The 27,895-nt window shown below is 43.3% G+C and overlaps 1 protein-coding gene across 1 annotated transcript; it reads left to right on the plus strand.

Annotated features, from left to right (window-relative positions):
• Positions 1 to 3,817: 3,817 nt before the first annotated feature.
• Positions 3,818 to 12,162, plus strand: NGDN (neuroguidin). The gene is made up of 11 exons (XM_003808084.6): positions 3,818 to 3,907; positions 4,222 to 4,281; positions 5,091 to 5,162; positions 9,160 to 9,297; positions 9,539 to 9,623; positions 9,707 to 9,759; positions 10,010 to 10,133; positions 10,223 to 10,391; positions 11,184 to 11,340; positions 11,487 to 11,544; positions 11,991 to 12,162. Exons 1-11 carry the CDS (start codon positions 3,896 to 3,898, stop codon positions 12,008 to 12,010), a joined length of 948 nt encoding a protein of 315 aa, XP_003808132.1. The 5' UTR covers positions 3,818 to 3,895; the 3' UTR covers positions 12,011 to 12,162.
• The last annotated feature ends 15,733 nt before the right edge of the window (positions 12,163 to 27,895 follow it).

Here is a 27,895-nt window from a genome sequence, read left to right on the forward strand (position 1 = left end):
ATCTGTCTAAAAAACAAAAAACAAAGGCCGGGCGCGGTGGCTCATGCCTGTAATCCCAGTACTTTGGGAGGCCAAGGCTGGTGGATCACAAGGTCAGGAGTTCGAGACCAGCCTGGCCAATGTGGTGAAACCCCGACTCTACCAAAAATACAAAAAAAAATTAGCCAGGCGTGGTGGCGCATGCCTGTAATCCCAGCTACTCAGGAGGCCGAGGCAGGAGAATTGCTTGAATCCAGGAGGTGGAGGTTGCAGTGAGCTGAAATCACGCCACTGACTCCAGCCTGGCAACAGAGCAAGACACCGTCTCAAAAAAAAAAAAAAAAAAAAAAAGAAAAGAAAAAAAAGAATTAGAATCCGTCTTCCCTAATGCAGGTTGTAAAAACTGGAACCCCAGGGCTGGGTGTGGTGGCTTATGCCTGTAATCCCAGCACTTTGGGAGGCCGAGGTGGGTGGATCATGAGGTCAGGAGTTCGAGACCAACCTGGCCAATACGGTGAAACCCTATCTCTACTAAAAATACAAAAATTAGCTGGGCATGGTGGCATATGCCTGTAATCCCAGCTACTCAGGAGGCTGAGGCAGAAGAATCGCTTGAACCCAGGAGGCAGAAGTTATAGCGAGCTGAGATCGCGCCACTGCACTCCACCCTGGGTGACAGAGTGAGACTCCGTCTCAAAACAAAAACAAAAACAAAAACAAAACAACAAAAAAACTGGAAGCTCTGTCCCCCAAACCAGCCATAAAACCTAAAAATTTTACTCTAAATTTCTCTCACTTTTCTGCTAGGAGCTAGCCATAAAAAATATTCTCTGACTTCCTCATTTGATTGTCAGTCATAAATCCTCATTTTGGAGGGGTCCTCCCTGTAAACCAGAAAGTATCTGAAACAGGTCTCAATCAATTTAGCAGTTTATTTTGCCAAGATTAAGGACGTGTCTGGGAGTGAGGCTTGTGCCTTTCTCCAAAGATGACTTTCAGGGCTTCACTATTAAAAGGGGAAAAGTAGGCTGGAGGAGAAAGATTGAGGGTACACTAATTCACATGTTGCAAGACAAAAGGAGCAGGTAGGGGAATAGTCAGTTGGTATTTGTCTCAGGCTCAGTAAATCGGCACACAAGATAAGGTGAACACACAGTAAATACTTGCAGAGATATTTAACATTTTATCTGTAGCTATCCACTTAGGAACAAAAGCAAAGGCAGTTGCTTGCATGACTCCGTTGAGCTTAATTTTTTTCTTTTGGCATAGTGAACTGGGGTCCCAAGTTATTTTCCTTTCGCATTCCCTATACCCTAAAGGATTGCTATCTAGAGAGGCTAAGAAAAATCTGAACAGACAGGCCTTGCTGGGATTCCCCCCTCAGTCTAGTTCTGTCAGATCATACTCTTTTTGTCCTATCACATTTCTACACGCTGTCCATTCTTCATCAAACCTAACCATAAAAATGGAATCTTCATTTCTGAAGGCTCCTGTGTCATGTAAAACTTTAAATAAATTCATCAAACTTTTTTCTTGTTAACTTGTCTTTTGTTATAGGAGTGTCTTCTATGACCCCTATGATGGGTGAGGAAAGGTATCACACTTTTCTGCCCCTATAGTTGACAAGTATTTTATTTTTTTAGAGATGGGGTCTCCCTCTTTCACCTTTTTTTTAGAGATAGGGTCTTGCTCCGTCACCCAGGCTGGAGTGCAGTGGCACGATCATGGCTCACTGCTGCCTTGACATGGGCTCAAGTGATTCTCCTGCCTCAGCCTCCAGAGTAGCTGGGACTACAGGCTCAAGTCACCGTTCCTGGTGGACAATTATTTTAATAATCAAGGCCAGGAGCAGTGGCTCATGCCTGTAATCCCAGCACTTTGGGAGGCTGAGGCAGGTGGATAGTGAGGTCAGGAATTTGAGACCAGCCTGGCCAACCATGGTTTAGTAGAAACCCCGTCTCTACTAAAAATACAAAAAATGAGCTGGACATGGTGGCGGGTGCCTGTAATCCCAGCTACTCAGGAGGCTGAGGCAGGAGAATCGCTTGAACAGGGAGGCGGAAGTTGCAGTGAGCCAAGATCGCGGCATTGCACTCCAGCTTGGGCAACAGTATGAGACTCCGCTCAAAAAAAAAAAAAAAAAAAAAAAAAAAAAGGCGGGGCGCGGTGGCTTACGCCTGTAATCCCAGCACTTTGGGAGGCTGAGGCGGGCAGATCACGAGGTCAGGAGATCGAGACCATCCTAGCTAACATGGTGAAACCCTGTCTCTACTAAAAAAAAAAAAAAAAAAAAAAAAATCAGCCGGGTGTGGTGGCAAGTGCCTGTAGTCCCAGCTACTCGGGAGGGCGAGACAGGAGAATCGCTTGAACCCGGGAGGCGGAGGTTGCAGTGAGCCGAGATCACGCCACTGCACTCCAGCTTGGGCGACAGAGCGAGACTCGGTCTCAAAAAAACCCAAAATATGGCAGTGCAATTTGTTTTCTCATTGCTATCATAAAGCATATGAACAAACTAAATTTCAAATTCCCCGAAAAGGAAAAGTTTATTGCTGATCTAATTAGACAGGTCCGAAAATTTATGTAGAAATAGAAACTTTTCATAATACAAATCTTAACAAAACATTACAAAAGCTACTGGATAATTGACTAAGTATGCTGCAACAGCGTCCTGAGCTTCCACGGTGGGCCTGAAGCAGCAAATAAATGTTAGAGGAGTGGGGACTGAACACCCTCCTGCCTTCTTGAATCCAGCAAGATCTAGATACCAGGATTTCCTTACCCCACCTGCCCAGATACAGGTGTTATTCTTAATTCCAAAAGACAGCTTCAAGTCGGTAAGATCTGATCTCTAGACCCAGCTCTGTTGGACGAGTTGTGAACAAAAAATTATACACTATCATTCACCCTTTCGGTGCTTTATTTCCTAAGGCATGGGATGGGAACAATGAGTATCCGTCCAACCTACTTCACCAGCTTGTGAAAAACCAGAGTGAGAGAACACATCTGAAAGCACTGGGTAATGATGAGGCAGGTTATACTGAAACATGCACTGCCAGAGTTTGAACCAAGTTCTGCTGAAGACCTGTGTGACCGCGGTCAGTCATGTAAATATGAACGGTTCCCCAACTTGTAAAACGTATTCTTTTCATGTCCCCAAACTGGTAGGAGCGAAGAGTGTCGGGGCGTTATTGGAGCCGTTTCTCAGCGCTCCACAGTGCACACCAAGAGGGCAGGTGTCCTCGCACTCGGTTTCTAAACTCTGGCTCTGGGCTTCTCTAGCCTCGCTCTCTTATTTACAGATGAAGAAGGCTCAGAGACCGAGTGACTTGTCCACGGTCACACAAGGAGTACTGTTACAGAATCGATTCCAGGGCCACCGGGTCTGTGAGGCATTTGGCGCGGTGGCTGTTGGATGAGCAGCCAGCAATGGCGGCTCTGCAATGTCGACACCGCAAAGCAAAGCCGAGGCCCATCACCTAGCGGCCGGTTCAGGCACTACAAGAAAAGTGCCGTGAAAAAAGACTCTGGGTGCTGCGGCAGACGGGAGCCAATACGCGCTAAGTTCGCTCTGCTAATTCCTTTTTTCTATTGGTCCTTCCAACTGTCAATCAATTATTTGCCTGTCTCTTATTGGCTTGCCGTCAATCATTTTACTCAGTCTACCAATCACACGCTCCTTGCCAAGTGCTTTTTTTTTTCGTCCTGACGTCTCTTTCTGAGTCTGACGAATTTAGCCAGTTCCTTTATTCCATTGGCCAGATCAGACTCCTCCTCTCGTTTATCCTGTTGGGGGCGGAAGTGAGAGAGCCCTTATTCGTATTGGCTTAGATTTGCAAGCGGCAGTTGTCTATCAAATCTATCAAGAAGCCCTTAGCGCTCAGGAAGTACGAAACCGGAAGGGGTGGGCTTTGCGAAGATGGCGGCGCTGGTGAGTTTGGTGTGGTTTCTCCCTCGCGTAGCTATTGTGGAGTTTTCCTTTGCCTTCAGCGGCTGGAGGCAAACTGTTGGTACCAGGGAAGGGTGGTGATGAAAGTTGCTTCAGGAAGGCAGCCTCCCTAGAGTTACCGTTCCTGTCCAGTAACCCAAGGGGCTGGCTTTAAGGCGAGTCTGTGAACCCGAGTGTGAAGGCCCCGAGTCTGGGTGTCTGACAGAGAGAGGGCAGTTTCCCACCCTAGACTTTCCGCTTTCTTATAATCCTGAGGAAAGAATGACTTTTCTTTACGCCTCCTCTCCCTTCTGTAGGGGGTGCTGGAGTCAGACCTGCCAAGTGCCGTGACACTTCTGAAAAATCTCCAGGAGCAAGTGAGTAGTGTCGCCTCTGGAATAAATTAGTCACGGATTGGCTTTGAGTTTGTGTGCTTCACCTCAAAACTTTGGTGATTGAGATACGTGAATGCTTCCAAAAATCTTAAGAGTAAAATGATGTAATCAAAACCTTTTCACGCCAGAATTCTAAGTAATTGATTCTGCACCCAAGGGAATACAAGAAACTCCAAAAAGAAATTATCTGAATAGTTTTCCTTTACTCATATAGCTAAGGAAACCAGTGCTTGGAATGGTAACATGACTTGCCCTTTGGGTGCCCAGGTAATATACACTTATATACGGATGCTTCTCGACTTAACGATGGAGGTTATGGCTTGATAAACCCATTGTAATTCGAAAACCTCATAAGTCGAAATTTAGGCTTGATGCCGCTGCCCAGCATCACGAGAAAAGGACGGTTTCTACCGAATGCATATTCCTTTTACACCCTCGTAAAGTGGAAATTAAGTCATAAGTCGGGGAGTTGTGTAGTTCTATGCATTGTAAGTTCAACTAGTACAAACAAAATTACAGTCCTTCAGTCACTACTCTCTCAGTCCTTTTCTCCTCCTTGTGGTTCAGTAAAAGATGGTCTCTTCTTTAAGAAGTGGAAAGTTTTTTTTTTTTTTTTTTAACTTTTTGAAGAACCATCTCTCCGATGCTTTCCCAGAAGTGAGAAGATAGTACTATACTTTAGACAGTGTTTCAGATAATTTTTAGGTGGCATTGTTTAGCTTTTGCTCTTCACAGTTTGCAGACATGATTTGATATAGTCTAGTCACTTGTTTTATTTGGGCTAATTTCAGGTGATGGCTGTAACTGCACAAGTGAAATCACTGACACAAAAAGTTCAAGCTGGTGCCTATCCTACAGAAAAGGTAAGATGTACTCAAACAGTAAGCATCCCCTGACTTAATGTTCTCAGTAGTTCTTTCATTGTATGTTTATTGTGTCTTATATATCCTAAGTGCTCGAGCTTCAAACATAAATATGATCCAGTTTCTGTGCAGAAGTCTAGAGGGAAGAAGAAGCAAAGCAATAGATGTAAGTATTAATAGTAGCAGTCACATTACAGAGTTATGAGTCTCCAGCCAAAGAGAGTGATTAATTAACTGCCAGAATAGCAGAGGGATTCAGGACAGGCTTCCCAGAGGAGGTGATAGGATTTTGAGGAATAAATGGGAGGGACAGAAAGAAGGAACATGTGCAAAGGCACAAAGGCCTGAAAGTAATGGTGATAAGGGAAAGGAGTAAGTCATTTTTGTGATAGGATGTACTTTCTGTGTTATGTGTGGTGGGGGTAGGAAATAAGACTGGAAAAGTAGTCACTCTGAAGATTACTGTAGGCCAACTGAGGAGTTACTTTCAGATTTCATCTAATCTAAGACACTTATTAATTGGGACATATCACTTATTGTATATATTAAGAAAAAATGACAGGCCGGGCATGGTGGCTCATGCCTGTAATTCCAGCACTTCAGGAGGCTGAGGCTGGAGGATCGCTTGAGCTCAGGAGTTCGGGACCAACCTGGGTAACATAGTGAGACCCTGTCTCTACAAAAGTTAAAAATTAGCCGGGCATGATGGCATGTGCCTGTAGTCCCAGCCACTCGGGAGGCTGAGGCCAGAGGATTGCTTAAGCCTGGGAGGTTGAGGCTGCAGTAAGCTGTGATTGTGCCACTGCATTCAGCCTGGGTGACAGAGCAAGACCCTGTCTCAAAAAAAAAAAAAAAAATTGCTTATGACATAATACCAAGATGCCAGTGACTGAAACATGCATCCTGATTTCAGAGATGTTAAAATATGAAAACGATGTGCATCTTAAAATTGAAATATGTGCCTGTAATCCCAACACTTTGGGAGGCCAGAGTGGGAGGATTGCTTGAGCCCATGGGTTTGAGACCAGCCTGGGCAATGTGGTGAGACCTGTCTCTATAAAAAAAAATTAGCTGGGTGCAGTGGTGTGTGTCTGTAGTCCCAGCTACTCAGGAGGCTGAGGTGAATGGATCAGTCGAGCCCAGGAGGTCGAGGCTGCCATGAGCCACGGTTGCACCATCGCACTGCAGCCTGGGCAACAGAGTGAGACTGTCTAAAAAAAAAAAAAAAAAAAAAAAAAAAGGCCAGGCTAAGAAGAAAAGGTGGCTCACACCTATAATTCCAGCACTTTGGGAGATTGTGGCGGATGGATCACCTGAGCTCAGGAGTTTGAGACCAGCCTGGCCAACATGGCAAAACCCCATCTTTACTAAAAATACAAAAATTAGCCGGGCATGGTGGCGTGTGCCTGTCTGTAATCCCAGTTACTCGGGAGGCTGAGGCAGGAGAATTGTTTGAACTCAGGAGGCAGAGGTTGCAGTGAGCCGTGATCATGCCACTGTGCTGCAGCCTGGGCAGCAGAGCAAGACTCCATCTGAAAAAAACAAAACAACAACAATTAAAATATTGTAGTTTTCAAATTAAGGTCTGGTAGAACCTTCTCAGGGATTATTGGTTGGGGGCAATGTGGAAGAACAACTCTGGACCTCTCATCCCTACTTAACTGGAAAACTCTGGTATTATCTGTTTTTATATATTGAGCTTTTGTCCTAAGATATTTAAGCCAAATATTCTATGGGTAAATACAAGTATGAAAATCATTGTAATAAGAGTCACTGAAGGAGTTTTAAGCACAGGAGTTACAGCAGATTTGTGCTTACAGAAAGATAACTAAAAACAGCATTCAAAATATATTCCCTTCTTGTCTTTATCATTCACTTATGTTCTTATTGTCCATTTTTATTTAAAAAAAATTTAAATCTTTGTTTTTCTCTCATATGCTTGTAGCTCAGTTTGAATTTGACAATGCCCAAGCACATCGGAAGAGCCTGCTTCTCAAATTCTTACCTGTTTTTGTCCTGGGTACCATGCTTTTTTGTTTTGTTTTGTTTCGTTGAGATGGAGTCTCCCTCTGTCGCCCCGGCTGGAGTGCAGTGGCATGATCCTGGCTCACTGCGGCCTCTGCCTACTGGGTTCAAGTGATTCTCCTGCCTCAGCCTTCCGAGTAGCTGGGATTACAGGCGCCCGCCACCACTCCTGGCTAATTTTGTATTTTTAGTAAAGACGTGGTTTTACCATATTAGCCAGGCTGGTCTCAAACTCCTGACCTCAGGTGATCCACCCACCTCGGCATCCCAAAGTGCTGGGATTACAGGTGTGAGCCACCACACCAGGCCTTGGGTACCATGCCTTGAACCATTTCAGTGCCTTTTGGAGATGGATGAGTTGCCAGCAGCCTTCTTAGATCACTGTATATTTGTTTATTTATTGAACAAATACATATTAACTTATCTTTTTGACCAAAGACTTTTACTAGGTGCTTTATAGGTTACAAAGTTCTTTCACATTATCTTATTTGAGCCTCATAATTATTCTTTGTGGCAGGGAGGAAATATTGTACGTATTTTACTGATAAGACTGAGGTTGGCCTGGCGCAGTGGGTCACGGCTGTAATCCCAGCGCTTTGGGAGGCTGAGGCAGGTGGATCACGAGGTCAGGAGTTCGAGACCAGCCTGGCCAACATGGCGAAACCCCGTCTCTATTGAAAATACAAAAAATTAGCCGGGCGTGGTGGGAGGCACCTGTAGTCCCAGCTACTTGGGATGCTGAGGCAGAAGAATCACTTGAACCCAGGAGGTGGAGGTTGCAATGAGCCGAGACAGTGCCACTGCACTCCAGCCTGGGCGACAGAGTGAGACTCCATCTCAAAAAAAAAAAAAAAAAAAAGACTGAGGTCACAAGGTTAAGTGACTTACTCAATATTTGACTACCAAACACCTAATTCAGAACTTAAACTCAGTTCGTGGACTCTAAATCCTTTGCTCTCCTTCTATACCACAGTAGTGTTGATCTCAAGAGCTTAGCATGTTGGCTTAAAGACATCCAGGGATGAGGTGTTGGAGTCAGATTGAGTTTGAATCTTAGCTCTACTTGTATTACTGTGTTATCTTGGCCAAAGTATTTAACCTCTCTGAACTAGGTTTTCTCAGGGCTGTGAAGTTTGGAAGATACATAAAAGCCCAAAGAAAAAAATGAAAAATCAGTATAATCACCACTCTGAGATAACCACTGTGGTAATATTTTTGAGATTTTTAAAATTATAAGAATAATATATGCAACACTTTTTCACAGTCTAAAGTACACCATTTCTTCCTTTTCCTCATCTCACCCTAGGGGTAGCAGTTACTTGTGTGTTGTCTTGTAGACATTTTTCTATGTGTATAAAATGTATTCATCATATCCGCCCCCCCCACACACACTTTCACAATTGAAGTCATATTACACTTTCTACAACTTGTGGTGACATGGATTTAATTCGATGTCATTATATATAAATCATTGTTTTTACCTGTATCATATAATTCCATTGTATGGGGGGAAATTGGTAATTACTTTGATAAAATTAATTTAAAACTTGGCAGTCTGTGGAGACATTTTTGATTGTTAGAGCTTGGAGGGGCCATCCATGGGAAGAGGCCAAGGATGTTGCTGGAAACCTACAATGCCCAGGACAGCCCTCAACAAAAAATGTTCTGGCTTCAAATGTCAATAGCTCTGAGATTGAGAAACCCTGTTATAGTCTTTTTTGGGAGGGTAGTTTATTGATTTTCCTCTTCTCATTGTCTTCTATTAATTCTCTGAGCGTTGTTTCTCTTGTATTAGCATAACTTTCTCATTGGCCATCTTAGGCATAGCTACTTCTTGAGACTATTCCAGATACCTAATATGAACTGATTGGGAAAATCTCGAACTTGTAAAAACATCCTGTTTACCCTAGGCTTTCATCTGGTTCTTTGGCTAAAACCAAATCTGTTTTTCTTTCTGTTTTGTTCAACTCAGGGTCTCAGCTTCTTGGAAGTGAAAGACCAGCTGCTGCTCATGTACCTTATGGATTTGACTCACCTCATTCTGGACAAAGCCTCAGGAGGATCTCTTCAGGGACATGATGCAGTTTTGAGACTGGTGGAGATTCGCACGGTATGAAGCATTTGGAGTTTTAGGTTTCTAAATTTTGAGCTCCAAGGGTATCACACAGTAGCTCTCATTTAAGTGAGTCTTCTCATGTTTAAGGAAACCAAATGAGAAAAGGTATTTTTCCATTCATTTGCTCTACTTTGTACATATTTTAGGTGCCTTATGTGGCACCTTAATATTGGGACTCTGGTGTGTGCTTCATTTTGGGAAGGAAATATAATCCTGATTAACTACCATGTTGTAGGTTTTGGAAAAGCTTCGTCCCTTGGACCAAAAGCTGAAGTATCAAATTGACAAGCTGATCAAGACTGCAGTGACAGGCAGCCTTAGTAAGTGAGGAGACCATCATGAAGTTGTGGGGACCATCAGAAAGTTCCAAATTTTGTAAAATTCATTGGGTTATTTATTTCAGGTGAGAATGACCCACTTCGTTTTAAGCCTCATCCCAGCAATATGATGAGCAAGGTAAGGGGTTGTATTATTCTCCTGATTTTTTTCTGAGGCATCTATACCTAGATGAGCCTCTTGGTGATCCTGGATCCCCTGGGATTCTCTTAGGACTTGATTTTCCAACTTGTGTGTTAGAATGCTGAGTTTGAGATTCCCTTTTTTCCCTTTTTATATTCCCACCTCCCCAGGGTACTCCAGCTTTGGGTTTTCTTCTCACTTACCTCATGAATGCTTCCTAAATTTGCAGACATCGTTTCTTTTGTAGTTGAGCTCTGAGGATGAGGAGGAAGATGAAGCAGAAGATGGCCAGTCTGAGGCTTCAGGGAAGAAATCTGTGAAGGGAGTGTCTAAGAAATATGTTCCTCCACGCTTGGTTCCAGTACATTATGGTATGAACTTTGGCTGCTGCCTCCTCAGCATGAACTGTTTCTCTTCTTTTCTCTGTTCTTGGATAACCCTGCTTATTTTCATCATGTAGATGAAACAGAAGCTGAGCGGGAGAAGAAGCGTCTAGAACGAGCCAAGAGACGGGCATTGAGCAGCTCTGTCATTCGTGAACTTAAGGAGCAGTACTCAGATGCTCCAGAGGAAATCCGTGATGCTCGGCATCCCCATGTTACCCGCCAGAGTCAGGAGGACCAACACAGGTCTGAGCCCTTGCCTTAGAAATTATTCCTACACTCTAGAGTCCTGTCCTCATGCTTTAGACTAATGTGACTAAGTTTGGTACCAAGAGAATTAATGTTACATAGAAAATGGAGTGAAAACTTTGGGATGATAGTTTCTAAGAATCAGGAGTTTGGAGTACAGGATAGGAACTAGGAAAATTTTTACCCCAACTGTTTAGTTCAAAGCAAAAGCAGTACATTGCAATTCGACATGAGATTTGAGGGGAAAAAAAGCAGTACAAAGAGGAATATATGCAGTTCCACATAGTACAACTTTAAGATTCTGTGTTTCACTGTCACAGCTCTCACTTTTGTGCAGAAGGCAATAAAGGTAGGTTTTTATAGTGACATTGTGAGTGCTAGATAAGTTCAGGGAAGGAAAGTAGAAAAGCAGTGTAATTGAATACAGACTCGTCAACTTTGCTCAGGTGCAGTCTTTGCAGTTGATGGATTTGCATGAAAGGACACGTTTAGGGAAACCTGCTTATAGAGCTGAAATAAAAAAATTTTGGTGTAATATTTTAAATAATATTATGGATAGGCTATGGATTCATATCTAGCATGAGGGAAGTTCTAGCACAGAGCACATTTCATTGAGGAAGCTCAGTATTGAGCATTCAATATGTCCTTACTAAATACTATGTTGATCTGCTGTGAAACTTCTTGAGAACTCCCTGAACAAGAGATGAGTAGATACTTGGGCCCAGGTTGTGGGCTGGAGCTTTCCATCTCCATGGTCTGAGCCTGCTGGAAACTGTCTTTCTCTGGCAGGATTAACTATGAGGAGAGCATGATGGTGCGTTTGAGCGTCAGTAAGCGAGAGAAAGGACGGCGAAAACGAGCAAATGTCATGAGCTCACAACTTCATTCCCTTACACACTTCAGTGACATCAGTGCTTTGACAGGGGGAACTGCTCATCTTGATGAGGTGAGGTTGAGATATGGTTGTAGTAGGATGTGACTTTCATGCTTTCAGCAAAATGTATGTGGGGCTTATTACCATGAGGAACTTGGGAAGGGATGCTGGCTCTCAGAACCACAGTGCCATTCCATCACTTCTCCATCTGTCTCCAGGATCAGAATCCTATTAAGAAGCGGAAGAAGATACCTCAGAAAGGTCGGAAGAAAAAAGGTCAGTGAACTGCTGGGACTTAGGTGATCAGGTGCAAGGTGGGGAGTACAAATTGAATCTCTTTGGATTTGCCATTCTGGGTCTCACCAAGCCCTGTAGTATCTCTTCCATACTGGGCAATAATCTCCTTAGGTGGGCTTTTATTTTTTGCTTTCCTGAGCTGGAAATCAGCATCATTCACAAAATGAATCTCTGGATTCTACCTCTAAGGTCCCACAGCTCCTGTTCAGGCTTCCCTAAATAGAACTGATAAAGTGTCACTTGAAGGAACCATTATCCCATTTCAATTTTATTCCTACTTCTCGTCTTTTGTCCTGGGAAGATATTCAGAGTACTGCCTAGGAGACCCCACCCCTGTGAGCCCTTCCCTCTAGGTGTCCTGTTTTCCTGTCCCTTTAGCTTTTCCAACTGTCCTTTGCCTCATTCTTGGTTTCCCTTCCTTTCAGGTTTTCGGAGGCGGCGGTGATTATGGGTGTACATATTTGTATATTTTTTGTCATCCTGAGATACTTCTAATTTCATTGTATATAGGTGGTTTTCCCTGGAATTCATTAATTGTTTGCTTTGGACATGTGGAAAGAGCCTTACTAATAAAATTGATTTTACTTATGAATTAAAGCCCCTTTTTGCACATGTATTGTACGACTGGAGTCGTTGGGTTTGGGATATTTTTGGTGAGCGGTTGGTGAAAAGGGAAATTTTTTTTGGAAGTGCAAAACATTTGTATTGTTTTCTTTGATAATATATTTTTCCCAAAAACTAAAAATCGGTTACGTCACAAAAAGTATTGAGAGACGAGGGTGGTATAATCAACTCTTTCAACCCATGTTGCCTCAACTTCCTGTATGATTTGTTGTAATACAATACAGATTGAGATATTAACACATGAATTTTAGGTTTTATTAGTGTTATCTGGGCTGGCCACCAGGTGGCATAAGTGGTTCAAGAAACTTGAGCTTGGCTGTAATCAAAAGCAAGATAGAACCTTTCCACATCAGCAAGATTATTCTTATCTCCACTTCTCTGAATGTTTTTCATTTCTTTCTGAAATAGCATGAACATAAGGCTGATCTTTGGTTAGTTACTGAGGGAGTTTGTAGAAAATAGTAGAGTGAGTAAGAAGGCTAGAGTGAAGAGTCAGTATAGTCTTGTGTTTTTCAGTCTCTGACCGCCCCCCCGCTTCAACTGAGGGTCATTTTACCCGAGTCAGTAAAGGCCAACCCTTCTATAAAGAGCTGGCAAAAAAAAAAAAAAAATGCCAGCAGACAAGCAGAACATTCCTAGCTTAACAGCCAAACAAATGAAAATCCCACAGAAATAATTAGCCAAACTCAAGCCAGGAGACTGGTGGGCGTTATACATCTGAAATCTTGTATTCTAACGAGAGAATAACCTCTGTTGGTGAGATATCCCACAGGCCTTGGATAATACAGAAAGTGAAGAAAGGGATAAAAAAAGATAGAAGTTGGGTCTGTAGAATTAATTCATTGGAGTTTTTAAAAAAGGCTTTGGGTCTCATGAACATCTGATTTTAGTGTCTAGTATTGCTGGGTTATATCGATAGACAAATTAATGTGGGTTATATGACTAAAACCTTGTTGATTCTGAATTTCTGAATTTGGATTTATACTATTCAGCCTGATTGGGGCAGGGGTCTTTCACTCAGCTGCCGCTTGGTAGAAAGTAGTTAGGAGACTGGACCTATGGCTGTCTTCTGCTAATTCTGTGATCTTGGGCAAATCACTTAATATCCCTGGCCTTTAATTTTCCTCAGCTAAGAAATGAATGTATTAGACTTCATCTCTGAGATTCCCTTCAAGTCAAAGAGCCTAGAGCTTTTGTGCATGACACCAAGATGGGCTTATGTCTGGGGCCGCTAACCTTTAGTCCCTGGTAGATCTGAGAGAGTCTCACATGCCCTGGGCTCTCAAACTTCTGTTTCCTCAAGGGAATCTAAACAAAGAGCCACAAGAACAGATTTAGAGACTTTTTCCTTTATGGCTGAACTAACTAGATGAGTGATTCAGTTCAAAAATACTTTAGTTAAAACCACTTCATTTGCTTGTTAGGACCACTATATTTGTTTCTAATTTATTAAGATTTGTGGATTATGGGAACTTCCAGGGGAAGGGAAGTGCTCTTTAAAAAACAAAACAAAACAGGTACTACCTTCTGGCCAGGTGTGGTGGCTCATATCTATAATCCGGGCACTTTGGGAGGCTGGGTCAGGAGGATAGTTTGAGGCCAGGGAGTTCAAGACCAGCATGTTTAACACGACAAGACCCTGTCTCTAAAAAAAATAAAAAATAAAAAAATTAGGTGTGGTGGTGTGTGTCTGTAGTTCCAGCTGCTTGGGAGACTGAGGCAGGGGTATTGCCTAAGCCCTGGAGTTTGAGCTTGCTGTGAGCTATGATCTTACCACTGCATTCCAGACTGAATGATAGGAAGACCCATCAAAAAAAAAAAAAAAAAAAAAAAAATCCTGTGCTATAGGCTGAGCTAAGTGCTTTATACTTAATCCTTATAATTTTTTTTTTTTTTTTTTTTTTTTTGAGATGGAGTCTCACTCTGTTGCCCAGGCTGGAGTGCAGTGGCGCGATCTCCGCTGACTGCAACCTCTGCCTCCTGGGTTCAAGCGATTCTCCTGTCTCAGCCTCCTGAGTAGCTGGGACTATAGCCACGTGCCACCACACCTGGCTAATTTTTTGTATTTTTAGTAGAGACGGGGTTTCACTGTGTTAGCCGGGATAGTCTCAATCTCCTGACCTCGTGATCCACCCACCTCGGCCTCCCACAGTGCTGGGATTACAGGTATGAGCCACCACACCTGGCAATCCTTATAAAATTTATGAAATCTCCATTTTACTAGTGAGGAAGCTTAGACACTTAGGGCAAACAATTTTTCCTAAGTTGGAGAACCAGTGCTTGGGGAACACTGAGGATGGAGGACTTCAAGTGTCCTGTGGTTCATGAAAATCTTAAGGGTTAAAAAATCTTTTTTTATTTGTAGGTGGTTTATAATCTAGCTCCCCCGCCCTACTGCCCCATTTCTGTTACAGGCCTCGTCTTCAAAGAAACCCTAAGTTCCACAATTCTGGTCTCTTTGTGGTATACCAGTGAACACAGCAGACAAAATCTCTGCCTTTGTGGACCTTATATTAATTCAATCAAGTCTTTAATCCCAGGACATTTTGTTTTCCCTGGCTTTTAGGCATTATTTGAAAGAAGTTTCTGGTAAAAAGTTGAACTATTTCTGAGAATATTTGTACCAAGAGTCATCAAACACTGTTTAGAGTGTATTGTTTGATGGAGTATTACATGGATTCTCAATATGTAAAACAAGCATAAGTGGGGTTACTTTGATTGAAGTGGGAATGAGGGGTCCTGAAGTTCCATGTTCTTACGACCCCCTTTCCCCAAGATTCCTGAGGAGCCCCCAAGGAACCTTTAGAATTCCTTAGAATATAGTTTGAAAACAACTGTTAGGGTAGTAGAACAAGGGAACTAAGAACTAGAATTTTAGGATTTTGTTATGGCTGTTCTGGTCACTTTTTTTCTTTCCCTTATTCCTACTAATAGATCCAGTTCTCTGATTATTCAGACCATATGAATATCGGATTTCCTCAGTGTATTGCTGACAACAGATCATTTCTGGTGTTCACTAAGTAATAGCTGTCATTAATGCACACATGAGCACCTTACCTGTTTGGTTTTATCATGTGATGGTTTTGTCATGTGATAGCTTTATTCTGTAGAAGTAATTTACACCTCCGCCTTATTCTTTTCATCTTAGGGGACAGGGAAGAGAGTTTGACCAAGGCCTGTCTTTGCCTTAAAATCATTGTTTTGTTAGGATTTTATGAAGGCTTGGGGAAATGTCTATTGGGAATTCACAACAGTCTTCGTAGATACCTTATTAGGAAAACTATGTTTTGTTTGCAGGGGAGATTATTAGTGTGTCAATTTTCAGCACCATGGAGAGTTCAAACGCTCCTCATTCCTTGGGTTGGTGAATGGGACGCAGCTAAACCATAGAGCTGCATGGTGTAGACCTGCCCTTTTTCAGAGCCCAGTTTGTCCAGTCTCCAGTTCTGATTGGTACAGATTGGATGAGAGTCAAACACACCCCTGAGTGTCCCCCATCCTCCCTGGAATCTTTTAGGTCTATAAATCCCAGATTCATGCCAAGGATTTGGCTAACTTGATGGAGGTATGTGAGTGGAATCCTGCCTCCTGCTCCATTGGTAACATCATTTATCATTTATATTATGATACATGAAATTTTTACCAGCCCTTAAGAAAAACTCTGTTCCCTACTCATCTTTGCTTAGAGAACCTTGAGGGGACTTAAAGTTGCTTTTTCATTCCTTGGGCCTCGTTTTCTGCCTCTGCATGAGGAAAGGCATCAATGCTCTGGCTCTCTGCCCAGTCTTGCTTTTGTGTTTCTTTGATCTCATTGTTCAGAGGGTCTCAGAGAAGCCCCAAGAGCCATGCCTTTGCATGTTTAAGCTATTGATGCTTTTGAAATAACAGAGCGTCACTGTGTAAGAAGTGTATTAAAGGTCTATCTTGAACAAATTTGGGTCAATAGGTGGCAGTAGTCACTGAGTCCTGAGGCCCTGACACCCCCTAAACACAAACACATTTGATGGCCATTATATTTAAGGAAGGATGTGAGAAAGGAGGTCACACTGAGATTAAAATGGGGAGAAAAGCAATCCTTTTTGGTGGAATCCAGGAAATGCTGAAACGTGCTGGATTACATCTGTGGGAGTGTTGTGTGGGGTGTAGGGGAAGATTGCTGTCAGCTAGTGAAGGGCACTGATTGGAAACAGCAGAGCCTCAGGATTGGGGGAGCAGATTCATTCATCTAAGATGTAGGTGCTAAGGTTTCTTCCAGCTAGAGTAAGCATGTGTTAAATGAGGACCAGCACTGAAAGGATAGAGTGGGGTTGGAGTGAGTAGAGATACAAGTAGGGGAAGGAGGGGCAGAACTGTGTGACGGGACCGTGGAAAGGGTGGGCTGTGAAGGGGAGGACTGCGGTTAGAGGGGGAGGGGGAGGCTGCTGCAATACTGAGCCTATCTAATGGGGGAGGGGAGGGGGAGATATTGGTGTGTGCTGCAGCTGCATTACTTCCCCTCCCCCACACTTCCCAAGAAGCCAGAGCAGTGCTGGCAAATCTGTCTTCATGTATTTATTATTATTAAAAATGTGACAGATCCTTCCTCCCTGGAAGCACAACAAATACTACTGATCACATTTCTCTCTCCCCTCCCTCTGCAGAGCTTTTGCATTCTCTCTTTCATTCCACCCTGTCCTCCCCCACTTGGTCTGTTTGGTGGGGGGAACCCTTCCCTTCTTTCCTTCTTAGACCTTGGTGGCTCCCTGGGGGTTTCTAATGGTGGTTGGGAGTTTTGAGGCAGTGCTGGAAGGAAGCAGCTGAGTGAGGGGCATTCATGGCCCCAGGGAGGCAGCTGTATTCTCTTATATCCAGTGGGGAAAGGAAATCACTTGGAAATAAAGATAAAAATCCTTTCTCCAGGTAATGAAATAAGCAGGTGCTCACATTCCTTTCAGTACCTGGTGTTCCTCCCTCTTCATATTCTCTTTTCTACTGCCTGAATTCTGAAGGGGAAACCCCCTTGTAATGGAAAAAGCCAGGAGTTATCTGTCTTCCCTCCCTTACCTTAAGTCCCTCTCTTCCCAGGAAAGCCATATACAATTTATTCTTCTAGCCTGCATGTTGTGTAACCAAGAGATTTGAAGGGCAAAAGCCATGGCTTCTTCCTCCCCACCTGCACCCCAGACTCCCATGCCTAGGTGGGGACCTCTTTTGTTGCAGCCTGTAGCCCTTCACCATACCCATAGGTGGTGCTGCTGTTGCTCTGCAGGCAGAGCCCTCCCCGCCAACATCATTCCTCCCCACCCTGTCGCCCTCCCCCTTTCCCCAGCCCTCTACTGCCTGATTGTTATTCCACCAACGTCTCCTCTACTGTTCCCTTCCTCAAATTAATTTTGTGGCGCTCTTTTTTCCACAGTGCCATCTTCTTCCCCTCCCCCAGCTCCAGCTCTCTTGCTTTCTGTCTCTCTCTTTCTCTGTCTGCAGGATCTCCATCTCACTTCCCTACCTGAAATCTACACTCTTCCCTACTCCCTTTCTTTTTCGTTATCTGTTCTACCCCTGACATCTTACAGATGACTCTCCCAATGAAAGGGGGCTGTAGATGAGGGTGGCTTAGAAGAGAACAGGGTGAGGAGAACTGAGGGGTCAGTACTGAAGAGTAGGTGGGAGAATGACGAGGCTCTACAGGGGAAACATGATGGGAGAGAGAAGATATCCTTTGCTGTCCGCATCTATTCAATTCCTGGATTTGGATAAGGAGAGTTCACTTGGCAAGCGATCGATCCTGTGTTATCTGAATCTACAGATTTGGGTTCTACATGCTGGGAAAATGGGAGCTAGGGAATAGCAAGAATTCAGATAATAATGGCTCATCCAGAAACTTTTGGATTAGATTGCTAAGGATACCTCTACTTTCGTTATCCTGTATTTTGAAGACTGGAGGAGATGTCCTGTTACTGATCTTTTGTGTCCTCAGAAGGTTCTTTCCAGGACAGTTGTGACACTTATGTGATGGACATCCTGGCTCTCTGGTCACTGCTGAGCACAATTCTGGCTGCAGGACCTTGGCTCACTCTTGTAGTCTGCTTCCTTTTTTTGTCATTCCATGTCGTTCCTTTATCACAGCTGAATTTACCTGGTTGCCCCATTCAGCCCACAGTGCCCTGTATTGTTTAGCCTTTCCAGAATATGCCCAAACTCTTTAGACTGTTAGCTCTTGCCTCATCTCGCTTCTTAACTTTATTTTGGAGACCTTTCATTGTGAGACCAGTACCCCACAACCAGCTAATTCAGCAGTGTTTTTTATTGTAAAGTTATCCAATTTCTAGGATGGCTAATTTTTCTCTTATTGGATTATTCTTTATGAATTAGTAGCATCCAGTTACTCCCTGGATGGTAGTGCTGAGTCTGACTTCTGTATATCCTAGGAATAGGCCACAATATGGACCTCTTTCCTTGATTCCCTGGTGGGAGGAGATCTTCCTTAGCTTAAGTGGCAGTCCTAGAATGGCTGGCTTCCATTTCCTCAGCATGTGTGAGTCAAGACTGACTCCTGGACTATGGGGAGAGGAAGAGTTTGCCAGAGCCACGGTGAAAAGCAGGGACTAGAACACCAACCCCTCACCTTACTGTCTGAGCCATGGAAGTGCCTGTGGAGCCCTGTCTTCTTGCCTACCTCTCCTGCCTTCCTAAGGTGCATACATGTGTTGGTGGAGGCAGAGGCCGGTGGCCTCTTCATTTCCTCAGCTGATTTTCCTGTTTCCTTTCTTAGAGATCTTTCTTGCTCTGTTCAGGGGACTGTAGTTAGGGTCACGGTTTCATGTAATGTAGACAGTGATCTCTGTTTAGGTCCCTCTTTTAAAAAGCAAGATCCAATAAATATTTGTTGCAGTGAATGGTAGAGACTTAGCTGCTTTAGCATCCTTTGGGAGAGCAGTAAATTGAGTTTTAACTATTTTTTTTTCTAGATACTTACATTGCTGTAGCTAAAATTGTTTGATTTTTGTTTTCTTTTGCTTACAGGCCCTATAGGGGGAAATGATTTATCTAAGCCTATTCAAATAAGTCATTAGCAGAGCTGGTATTAGAATTTGTTTTCTCTCACATCCAGGTCTGACTTTTCCTTTACTACCCCTTAGAAACCAATGTCTCCAATTCATCCCCAGAGCCACTGGCAGCCTTGAAGGCAGCAACGTGGCCAGGTTTTGTGTCAAAAGCTGGCCTTGGTTGGCCTGATGCTGAGACAGCATCAGCAGCAAGACAGCCAGGGCATGTGGGCTTGGCTGGCTGGTTGAGGAATCTAGCTTGCTGGGATGGTATTAGCATTTCCGCAGGCCTTACACAAGCTAGCCTACTACAGGGGCCTCCAGAGTACCAAGGCAGGGAATGAATTCCCATTCCAGATTTAATTTGACCTTACTGCTGGCTAGTATACCCCTTCTGCTAAATACCTTGGGGCTGGATGGCACTTGGTGGTGGATGCTGGAACTCTGGACGCTCCATTCTGTCTGTGCTGATCTTCCGCAGCAAACTCTTCAGTCCCAGGATCACTTAAATAACAAAAGGTTCTATGGACCACCCCCTTCCACTAGTGCTGATAACTCTAAATCTTACATCATTTCTCTCTAGTGTAAAACTACCATTGTGACTATATTAATACATTTTCTTATAATTTTTATTGTTAGTTAAAGCTTAGAATAGGAAATAGGCTTAGCATTTGTATGTACCACTTTGACTGAGCCAATGGTACCTTACCCTGAGAACTGCTTTGTTTCATTTCCCAGCCTTGGGTTTAGCCCCACGGGTGGGCTCTGGAGAACAGAAAGCCCCTGAGTTTCTACTTCCTCTCTCCCAATTTTGATTTACTCACTGCTGACTCTTACAGGAAGCCCTAGGTGGTAAAGAGATCAAATCAGAATTCCTAGCCAGGAAAACCCTGTCTCTTAGTTACAATGACCCTTCTCTGTACTGCATTCAGCTCTGTGGCTGTTAACACCAGAAAACCTTCATCTGGCTTCACACCCTCCTTCTTAGTTTCCTTCAGTCAAGTCTTATGTAATCTGTCACTGATGGCAGACTTCCTTGTTACCCTCCTTATGTAGTCCCCCCGAGGCTTCAAGCCACAAAGCTTCCTAGATGCCTCCCACCAAAGGGGTGCTTTCTGAAACCAAACGTTTTCTGTCTTTCTCAGCCCTCATATCCTCACATCAATCCCCTACTGGACACATTTCCCCTGAGAGTATCAGGGGACACTCCTAGAGAGCCACTAGTTACTGCTGCAAATCCCATTCCTCACCCATCTCCCCGCTGGAGCTCCTGGAATCAGATTTTGCAGTTTCCTGTCATTCTAGCCTCCTTTTCTGTTCATTTGGAAGATTTTCTCCATTGCTTTTGATAAATTCCTGGTTTGGTAGAAATATCCAGTTTTTAGGAAGATCTTGTGGGATGGGTTCCCTGTCTCCGGCAGCTTGGTTGCCCCTCAGAAAGATCTGCTCCTGCATTCTGCCTGCAATGCTGCCATTGCCCTCTGCCTGGCCTAGGCTGTGTGGGATCAATATGTGGAGTCCTCTGCACAGACATTCCATCCCTCTTTATCCATCTTGGCAAACAAAGCATCGCTGTGCCCCTAACTTCCTCCTCTTCCTTCTCCTCCATCATTTATTTCTTCTTTGCTTTCCCTCACTTCTCCCTTTCTCTCATGGATACCCTTCCTTTAAATCTCCTTCTTGTCCGTTTGCTCCCTGTTGCCCATCCATGCCCACTCCCCCCATCTTTCATTTTGAATAGCTATCTTCCTCATCGCCTGCTCTTGCTGAGCAAACAGCATGCTGTGGGAAGAATGGCAGCAGAGTAGGTCCCTGGTTGCCAAAGTAAGCTATCCCTTTTCTCCAGAAGATCAGTGCTATGTTTTCCCATCTTGTCCTCAGTGATCCTTAAGAGCCAGGGAACCCCAAGATGCTGACTCTCTCTTGGGATGAACAAGCTCTCTTGGCTTCTTCCAGTGTTGAAGAGGAGAGGAATTATTCGGTTCAGATGTCCCATTCTTTGGCTCCTGAGTGTGGGTATGTCCATGTCTCTCCCTCCCTTTCTCTTGTTTTCGCTTTCTGTCTCTCCCCAGCACAAAGCAGCGGCAGGACTGAATGAGCCTGTCTAGAGACTCTGCCAGCCTATGCCCCTCACTTTTGTCCCTCCCCCCTCACTGTGCATGCTGTTGGTGGGGGGGGGGCAGAAGGGGGTTTGGAGGGCGGTGGCATGATGCCAGCCAACCCAGAACCATCTGCGGTGCCTTCTGCACTGTAGCGGGCGCTGTCTGTCCCGCCCTCCTCCTCTCCCCCTCTTCCTCTCTCATTTTTAATTAGGTGCTGAATTAATTAAATCCCACATGCTAATTAACATTCCTACAGGGAAGAATGCCAGGTCAGAAAAATGGGGGGTGGTGAAACAAGGCTTTTGTCCATTAAAGAGAGGATATTTAGGGATGGGAAGGTAGGGGGAAGACGAATAAAGGTTGAGGTGGAAAGAACAATCTAAGGGTGAAAAGAAACCTGAGACAGGTATAAAGAGATGGAGAAGGGAAATCATGGAACCTATTGAAAAAGAAAAAATTAGAATTATTAGCACTGGAGAAATGAAACCTGAAGCCTCTAACGGTTAGGAAGTAGAGCCGTGAGTCTCAAGCATTAGTGTGCATGAATAACCTGAGAAATAATGACACAGGATGCTAATTTGCTGCCTTGAATGTCTTCTAAAGAAATAAATTTCAATTTTAACAGGAGTAATTTAGGTTAGAAATGAAGGAGAACTTCCTTATTTCAAGGCAGTGGGACACTTTACTAAAGGAACTCTAGAAGGTAAATACTTATCTGCTCAGAATGGTTAAAGTTTGCTCAAAGCCAGGGGAGGTGATGCACTTTGAAGATTTTTTTCTAGATAAATACTGATCCTGTAGTGTGTACTGTGTCCTGGAGCACCAAGAAAATCCAGGATGGGGAAATTCAGGATTCATCCTCAGTTCTCTTTTCTCATTGCATCCAGGGTGAACTTTGACCTTGCTCTCTATGGTCCTATCAACTTTTTAGGGATGAACCTTCACTTTAAATTAGGTCATTGCTTCTCTGGGAGGTTTAGGGCACTGATTCCTAGCTAGGACTTCAGATGGCTGTCTGATGGCTAGCATGAATTCTCTTCTTGGCTGAGGGGTTGACAGACAGGAGAATGACGAGTTCTGTATGGGGCCAGAAGAAGGGGGGATGGGAGGGTGTGGATTGACAAGAGTATGGCCGGCACAGAGGACTCCACTGTGAGGTGTGGCCTAGCCTGAAAAAAAGTAGGGAAAGCTTGCTTGTCATTGCTTTTTTCCTCTGAAAGGTAAACTATGCTTAGTACAGATGTAAACTCTCCCTTGCCTCCCCTGCTCCCCCACCAATAAATGATGTCTGGAAGGTATCCAGCAAGTTAGCAGATCCTTCTGATGGCCCTTAACCCAACCTTTTTCAGTCTGAAATGCATCAGGGGCAAGTACTATCTTATATCCCTCTCACCACCATTCATTTAATTAGATGGCATTGCCCACCACCATTATTCCTGCTATAATAATCAATTAACTCAAAAATGTTTGCATATTAAACACCTACTATCTCTGTCAGACACATTAAGCATTAGGGTTAGATACAAAAATAAGGAATGAGGTAGAACTGCTATATCTGAGGGGTGTATATATTCCAGTTTAGTGGGGTGGGGAAAGGATGTACACAGTGAAGTGTGGTAACTTGGCCGGGCATGGTGGCTCACACCTGTAATTTCAACACTTTTGGGAGGCTAGGGTGTTAGGATTGCTTGAGCTTAGGAGTTTGAGACCAGCCTGGACAACATAAGGAGACCCTATCTCTGTAAAAAATTAAAAAAAAATTAGCCAGGTGTAGTGGCATGCACCTGTGATCTTTGCTACTTGTGAGGCTGAGGTTGGAGGATCGCTTGAGCTCAGGAGGTTCGAGGCTGCAGTGAGCTGTGGTTCATGCCACTGTACTCCAGCCTGGGTGACAGAGTGAGACCCTGCCTTAAAAAACTCAACAAAGTGCTGGGTGCGGTGGTTCATGCCTGTAATCCCAGCACTTTGGGAGGCCAAGGCGGGCGGATCATCAGGTCAGGAGATCGAGACCATCCTGGCTAACGTGGTGAAACCCCGTCTCTACTAAAAATACAAAAAATTAGCCGGGCCTAGTGGCGGGCGCCTGTAGTCCTAGCTACTCAGGAGGCTGAGGCAGGAGAATGGCGTGAACCCAAGAGGCAGAGGTTGCAGTAAGCCGAGATTGCGCCACTGCACTCCAGCCTGGGCAACAGAGCGAGACTCTGTCTCAAAACAAAAAACAAAAAACGCTAAACAAAGTGCAGTAACTCGTTCTGCCGTTCTGCATATACATATGAACATACAAATATGAACTCCTGTAGCACTTGTTGCCTGTGCTCCTTTTTTATATATTGTTACTTATTCATTCTTACATATATGTGTCTTATCTGACCCCAGAGATGGGGGTCTTTTTGATGGAAGAAACACAGGGCTTCAGAGTGAGGTCCAAATGCACTAGCTTAAAGTCTTACATGTTAGCAGCTGTTCAGTAAATTTGTTGATTAATATATAACCGTTTATCAAGGTGGAATCATTGCTTTAGAGTCTGTGACATTCCTAGTTGTGGCAAGTATTTGTCCTCTGAAGGGAGCTCTTATTTTTTAAAAGTTGCAAAAAGTATGATGGTGAGTAAGATATAATTATGTGATGAACAAGAAAGGTAACTGAATAGGATAAATTGCTTAGGTTCCTAAATGGGAGTTGAAGCCAGCCTGGGTGGCTAAATAGGGGCAGTTCCTAAATAGGGGCAGGCCTGAAGAAAGGCAGTGGAGAGTGAAGAGAAAAGGGCACAGGCCTGTGTTTGTATGTACTATAGTTCCTTTCACTTTTTCGTAGATATTTCCCCCCATCTTTCTACTCCAAAATTATGATTAGGCAATTTATACACATTTATATTGTTTTGTTCCTTAACATTGTGTCATCTTTTCCTATACTATTAAAAAATCATATTAAAAACATACTTGGGTTAGCACGGTGGCTCACGCCTGTAATCCCAGCACTTTGGAAGGCTGAGGCAGGAGGATTGCTTGAGCCCAGGAGTTCAATACTAGCCTGGCAACATAGGGAGACCCCATTTCTACAAAAAAAAAATACAAAAAATTAGCCAGGCATGGTGGCTTGTGCCTCTAGTCCCAGGTACTTGGGAGGCTGAGGTGGGAGGATCGCTTAAGCCCAGGAGGTCAAGGCTGCAGTGAGCCGTGATTGCACTACTGCACTCCAGCCTGGGCTATAGAGCAAGATCCTGTCTAAAACAAAAACAAAAACATGCTTAATGAACATGTAATATTCCCTCATGGATATACCAAAATTTGTAAAAGCATTTCTTATTTGTTAGACATTTAGAATGTTTCCAGGTTTTTGTTGTTTAGTTAGGTTTTCTTCCTTTTACGATGACATTCACATTTTTGTACATAAGTCTCTAGTTTTCTGAAGAGGAATTTCTGGCACAAAGCATAAAGACGCTCATTCTGGTCTGTAGATTGTGTTAGATTCACCTGGGAAACTTATAATTATTTACATTTTTTAAGGACTTATTTTTTGAATAGGTAAAAAATTTAAACACTATGAAAGGGAATGCAATGAAATTTTCTTCCACTTTTGCCCCTTGTTTCCCCTCCATAAAGGTGTTCTATTCATGTATGAGTACATGTGAAGATACTGAAGATCTGTACAAAAAAAAATAGAGATTATTTTGATCCTCCCTCCCGGAAGTTCTAATTCAGTCTGAAATGAAGCATTGGAATATCCCCCCACTCCCAAAGCTTTCTAGCTAATTCTACTGCGTAGCCAAATTTGGGAACCACTAGGTTAGATGAACTTGTAGGATCCTTTCCAGCTCTAAAATTTAATGACTGAAACTCACAGAATTCATAATTTTAAAAAGAGTGATGGTTAATATAAAAAGCCGTAATCAAGTGTCATAAAGATTATCTTTGAAATGATCTCAGGGATCCAGTTTTTTATACTGAATTTATTATTAATAATAATACAAATAATGGCTACCATCTGTTGAGTGCTTATTTGTGGTGAGCTCTGTGGAAAGTGCTGTATACATTCTCACTTAAACTTCATAGCACCCCATGAGCCAGCTAGGTAATTCTAGAGGCTTCGGGGAGATTAAGCAGCTTGCCAGTACTTGTGGGACTAGTAAGTGGCAGAGTGAAGATCTGAACTCATGCCTCTTACTGTAGGCTAATATTCATCCTCCCTCATTCCCTTCCCCCAACCATGAGATTAATAATATAGATAAGAGAATACCCCTTTCATCCTCCCCCCCAAATTCTTGTAACCACTGTTATCAAATTAGTGTATATCTTTCTGGATCCCCTTCTGTGCGTTTATTTACGTAGAAGAGTATTACATGGTTTTGTCAGTGTTTTGAAGTTGTTATTTTATTTTTAGATAACTGGAAGCACACAGTACAGAGGGTTATACCATACTTGCTTTTTTACTCTTAATAATATACCTTGAAAATATTTCTACCTGAAGATATAATATTGGCCAGGTGCGGTGGCTTATTCCTGTAATTACAGCACTTTGGGAGACTGAGGCAGACAGATCACCTGAGGTCAGAAGTTTGAGACCAGCTTGACCAACATGGAGAAACCCTGTCTCTACTAAAAATACAAAATTAGCCGGGCATGGTAGCGCATGCCTGTAATCCTAGCTACTTGGGAGGCTGAGGCAGGAGAATTGCTTGAACCTGGGAGGTGGAGGTTGCGGTGAGCCGAGATTGTGCCATTGCACTCCAGCCTGGGCAACAAGAACAAAATTGTCTCAAAAAAAAAAAAAAAAAAGGTAATGTTATTCTAAGGAACTAATGTCTCCAGTTCATGTAACTATTTCCCTAATGGTGGGAATTATTATAAGCAGTACTATTAGAAAGAATGTTGAAATATTTTGTCATAAATGCATAGAAGTAGAATTGCTGGAGAGAAGTTTTAAATGTTAGTGGAGATGGAAGTTCCCTCCAAAAACGCTAAACCATGCTCGCAAGGGAAATGGTACTCTAATATACTGCTAGTGGAAGTCTATGAGAGTTCCATTTCCCTTGCTAGCATGGACAAATGGTTGCTCCTCACCTGAATTTGCTTTATGTTAATTGCTTCTACTGGATGGTCTCTTGCAGAAAAAGCCAAATATTGACAGATCTCTTTTGATTAAACTCTAGGGTAACTTTTCCCCTATTATTTCTGACCTCTGTCTGCACCTGTTCTCTGAGATACATAGTCTTTTTTTTTCTTTTTGAGTCAAGTGTCTACATTTTATGTGTTTTCTGAACATCCTTGTGCCTGTCTGCATTTCCCTTTTTTAGTCACTATTATGCCTGGAATGGTTTAGGTATAACTCTGCTTAGAGTCAAAATGATTTCTCTTAACTACCTGTCAGCACTGGTGGGGGTGAGGAATTATGTAACACTTTAACACATTGCTTATTTTCTGTTTTAACACTTTATTTGTTTGGTAAATATTGTTTTGCCCTATTTGTGATCTGTTTGGAATGTGTGAGTCAGGCTGCCTTTGAACAGAAGCCACTAAAGGGTGGGATCAGAGTGCTTGTGTGTGCTCATCAGTTCAGCAAGGGGCCTCTTGATTATAGGGCAGCATTGGCTAGTGCACAGTGAAAATGGGCCTGCCCTAATGAAAAGGGGTACAGTCACCTTCAAGCCCTACTGACTTTTGGATTACACACAGGAACAAATAAACAATAACTAAAAATAAATGAGAAGTAATGAATATTGTTTGCTACTTTAACAACTTCAGTTGCCTTAGTAGTTATTACAGAAAAAATAAAGGGGATAGATACATTCAGGAAGGCTTCTATTCTTGAAGGCCTTTTCTGACTTTCCTCCTGTGTGAGTAATGGAGGAATAAATGTGTGGAGGGGGGGAGGAAGAGGCCTCTTCCAGCACCAGGGATCTAGGATCCTTGAATAATTGGAAATGTTTGCCACTGTGGCCATAAAAAGTTCAAGTTGGGCTATTTAGCTTCTAGATCTTGATGCTATGAACAGATCAATGAAGAAAAACTGACATTGAGGGATCATTTAAGAAACTCCAGAGCATTAGAGCTGAGAGGGAATTTGGAGGTCATTTACAATGGCATATGGCTTAATGGGGTTTGGAATCTGAAAAAACTGACCTTGAAACTCAACCACATCCTAGCTGCATAGCTTTTGGCAAGTTGCCTACCCTCTCTGAGCTGCAGTTTCTTCATTTGCAAAATAAAGATAATAACTACTTCATAGGATTGTTTTGTTTGTTTTTTTGAGATGGATTCTCACTGTCACCCAGGCTGGAGTGCAATGGCACAGTCTTGGCTCACTGCAACCTCTGCCTCCTGGGTTCAAGCAATTCTCCTGCCTTAGCCCCCCGAGTAGCTGGGATTATAGGTGCACACCACCATGCCCAGCTAATTTTTGTACTTTTAGTCGAAACAGGGTTTCGCTGTGGTGGCCAGACTGGTCTTGAACTCCTTGACCTCAGGTGATCTGCCTGCCTTGGCCTCCCAAAGTGCTGGGATTACAGGCGTGAGGTACCGTGCCTGGCCACTTCATAGGATTTTTATGAGAAATAGAAATAAGTATAAAGCATTTCCCAAA

This window comes from Pan paniscus, chromosome 15 (assembly GCF_029289425.2).
Source record: "Pan paniscus chromosome 15, NHGRI_mPanPan1-v2.0_pri, whole genome shotgun sequence".
In the NCBI taxonomy this organism is placed as follows: Eukaryota; Metazoa; Chordata; class Mammalia; order Primates; family Hominidae; genus Pan; species Pan paniscus.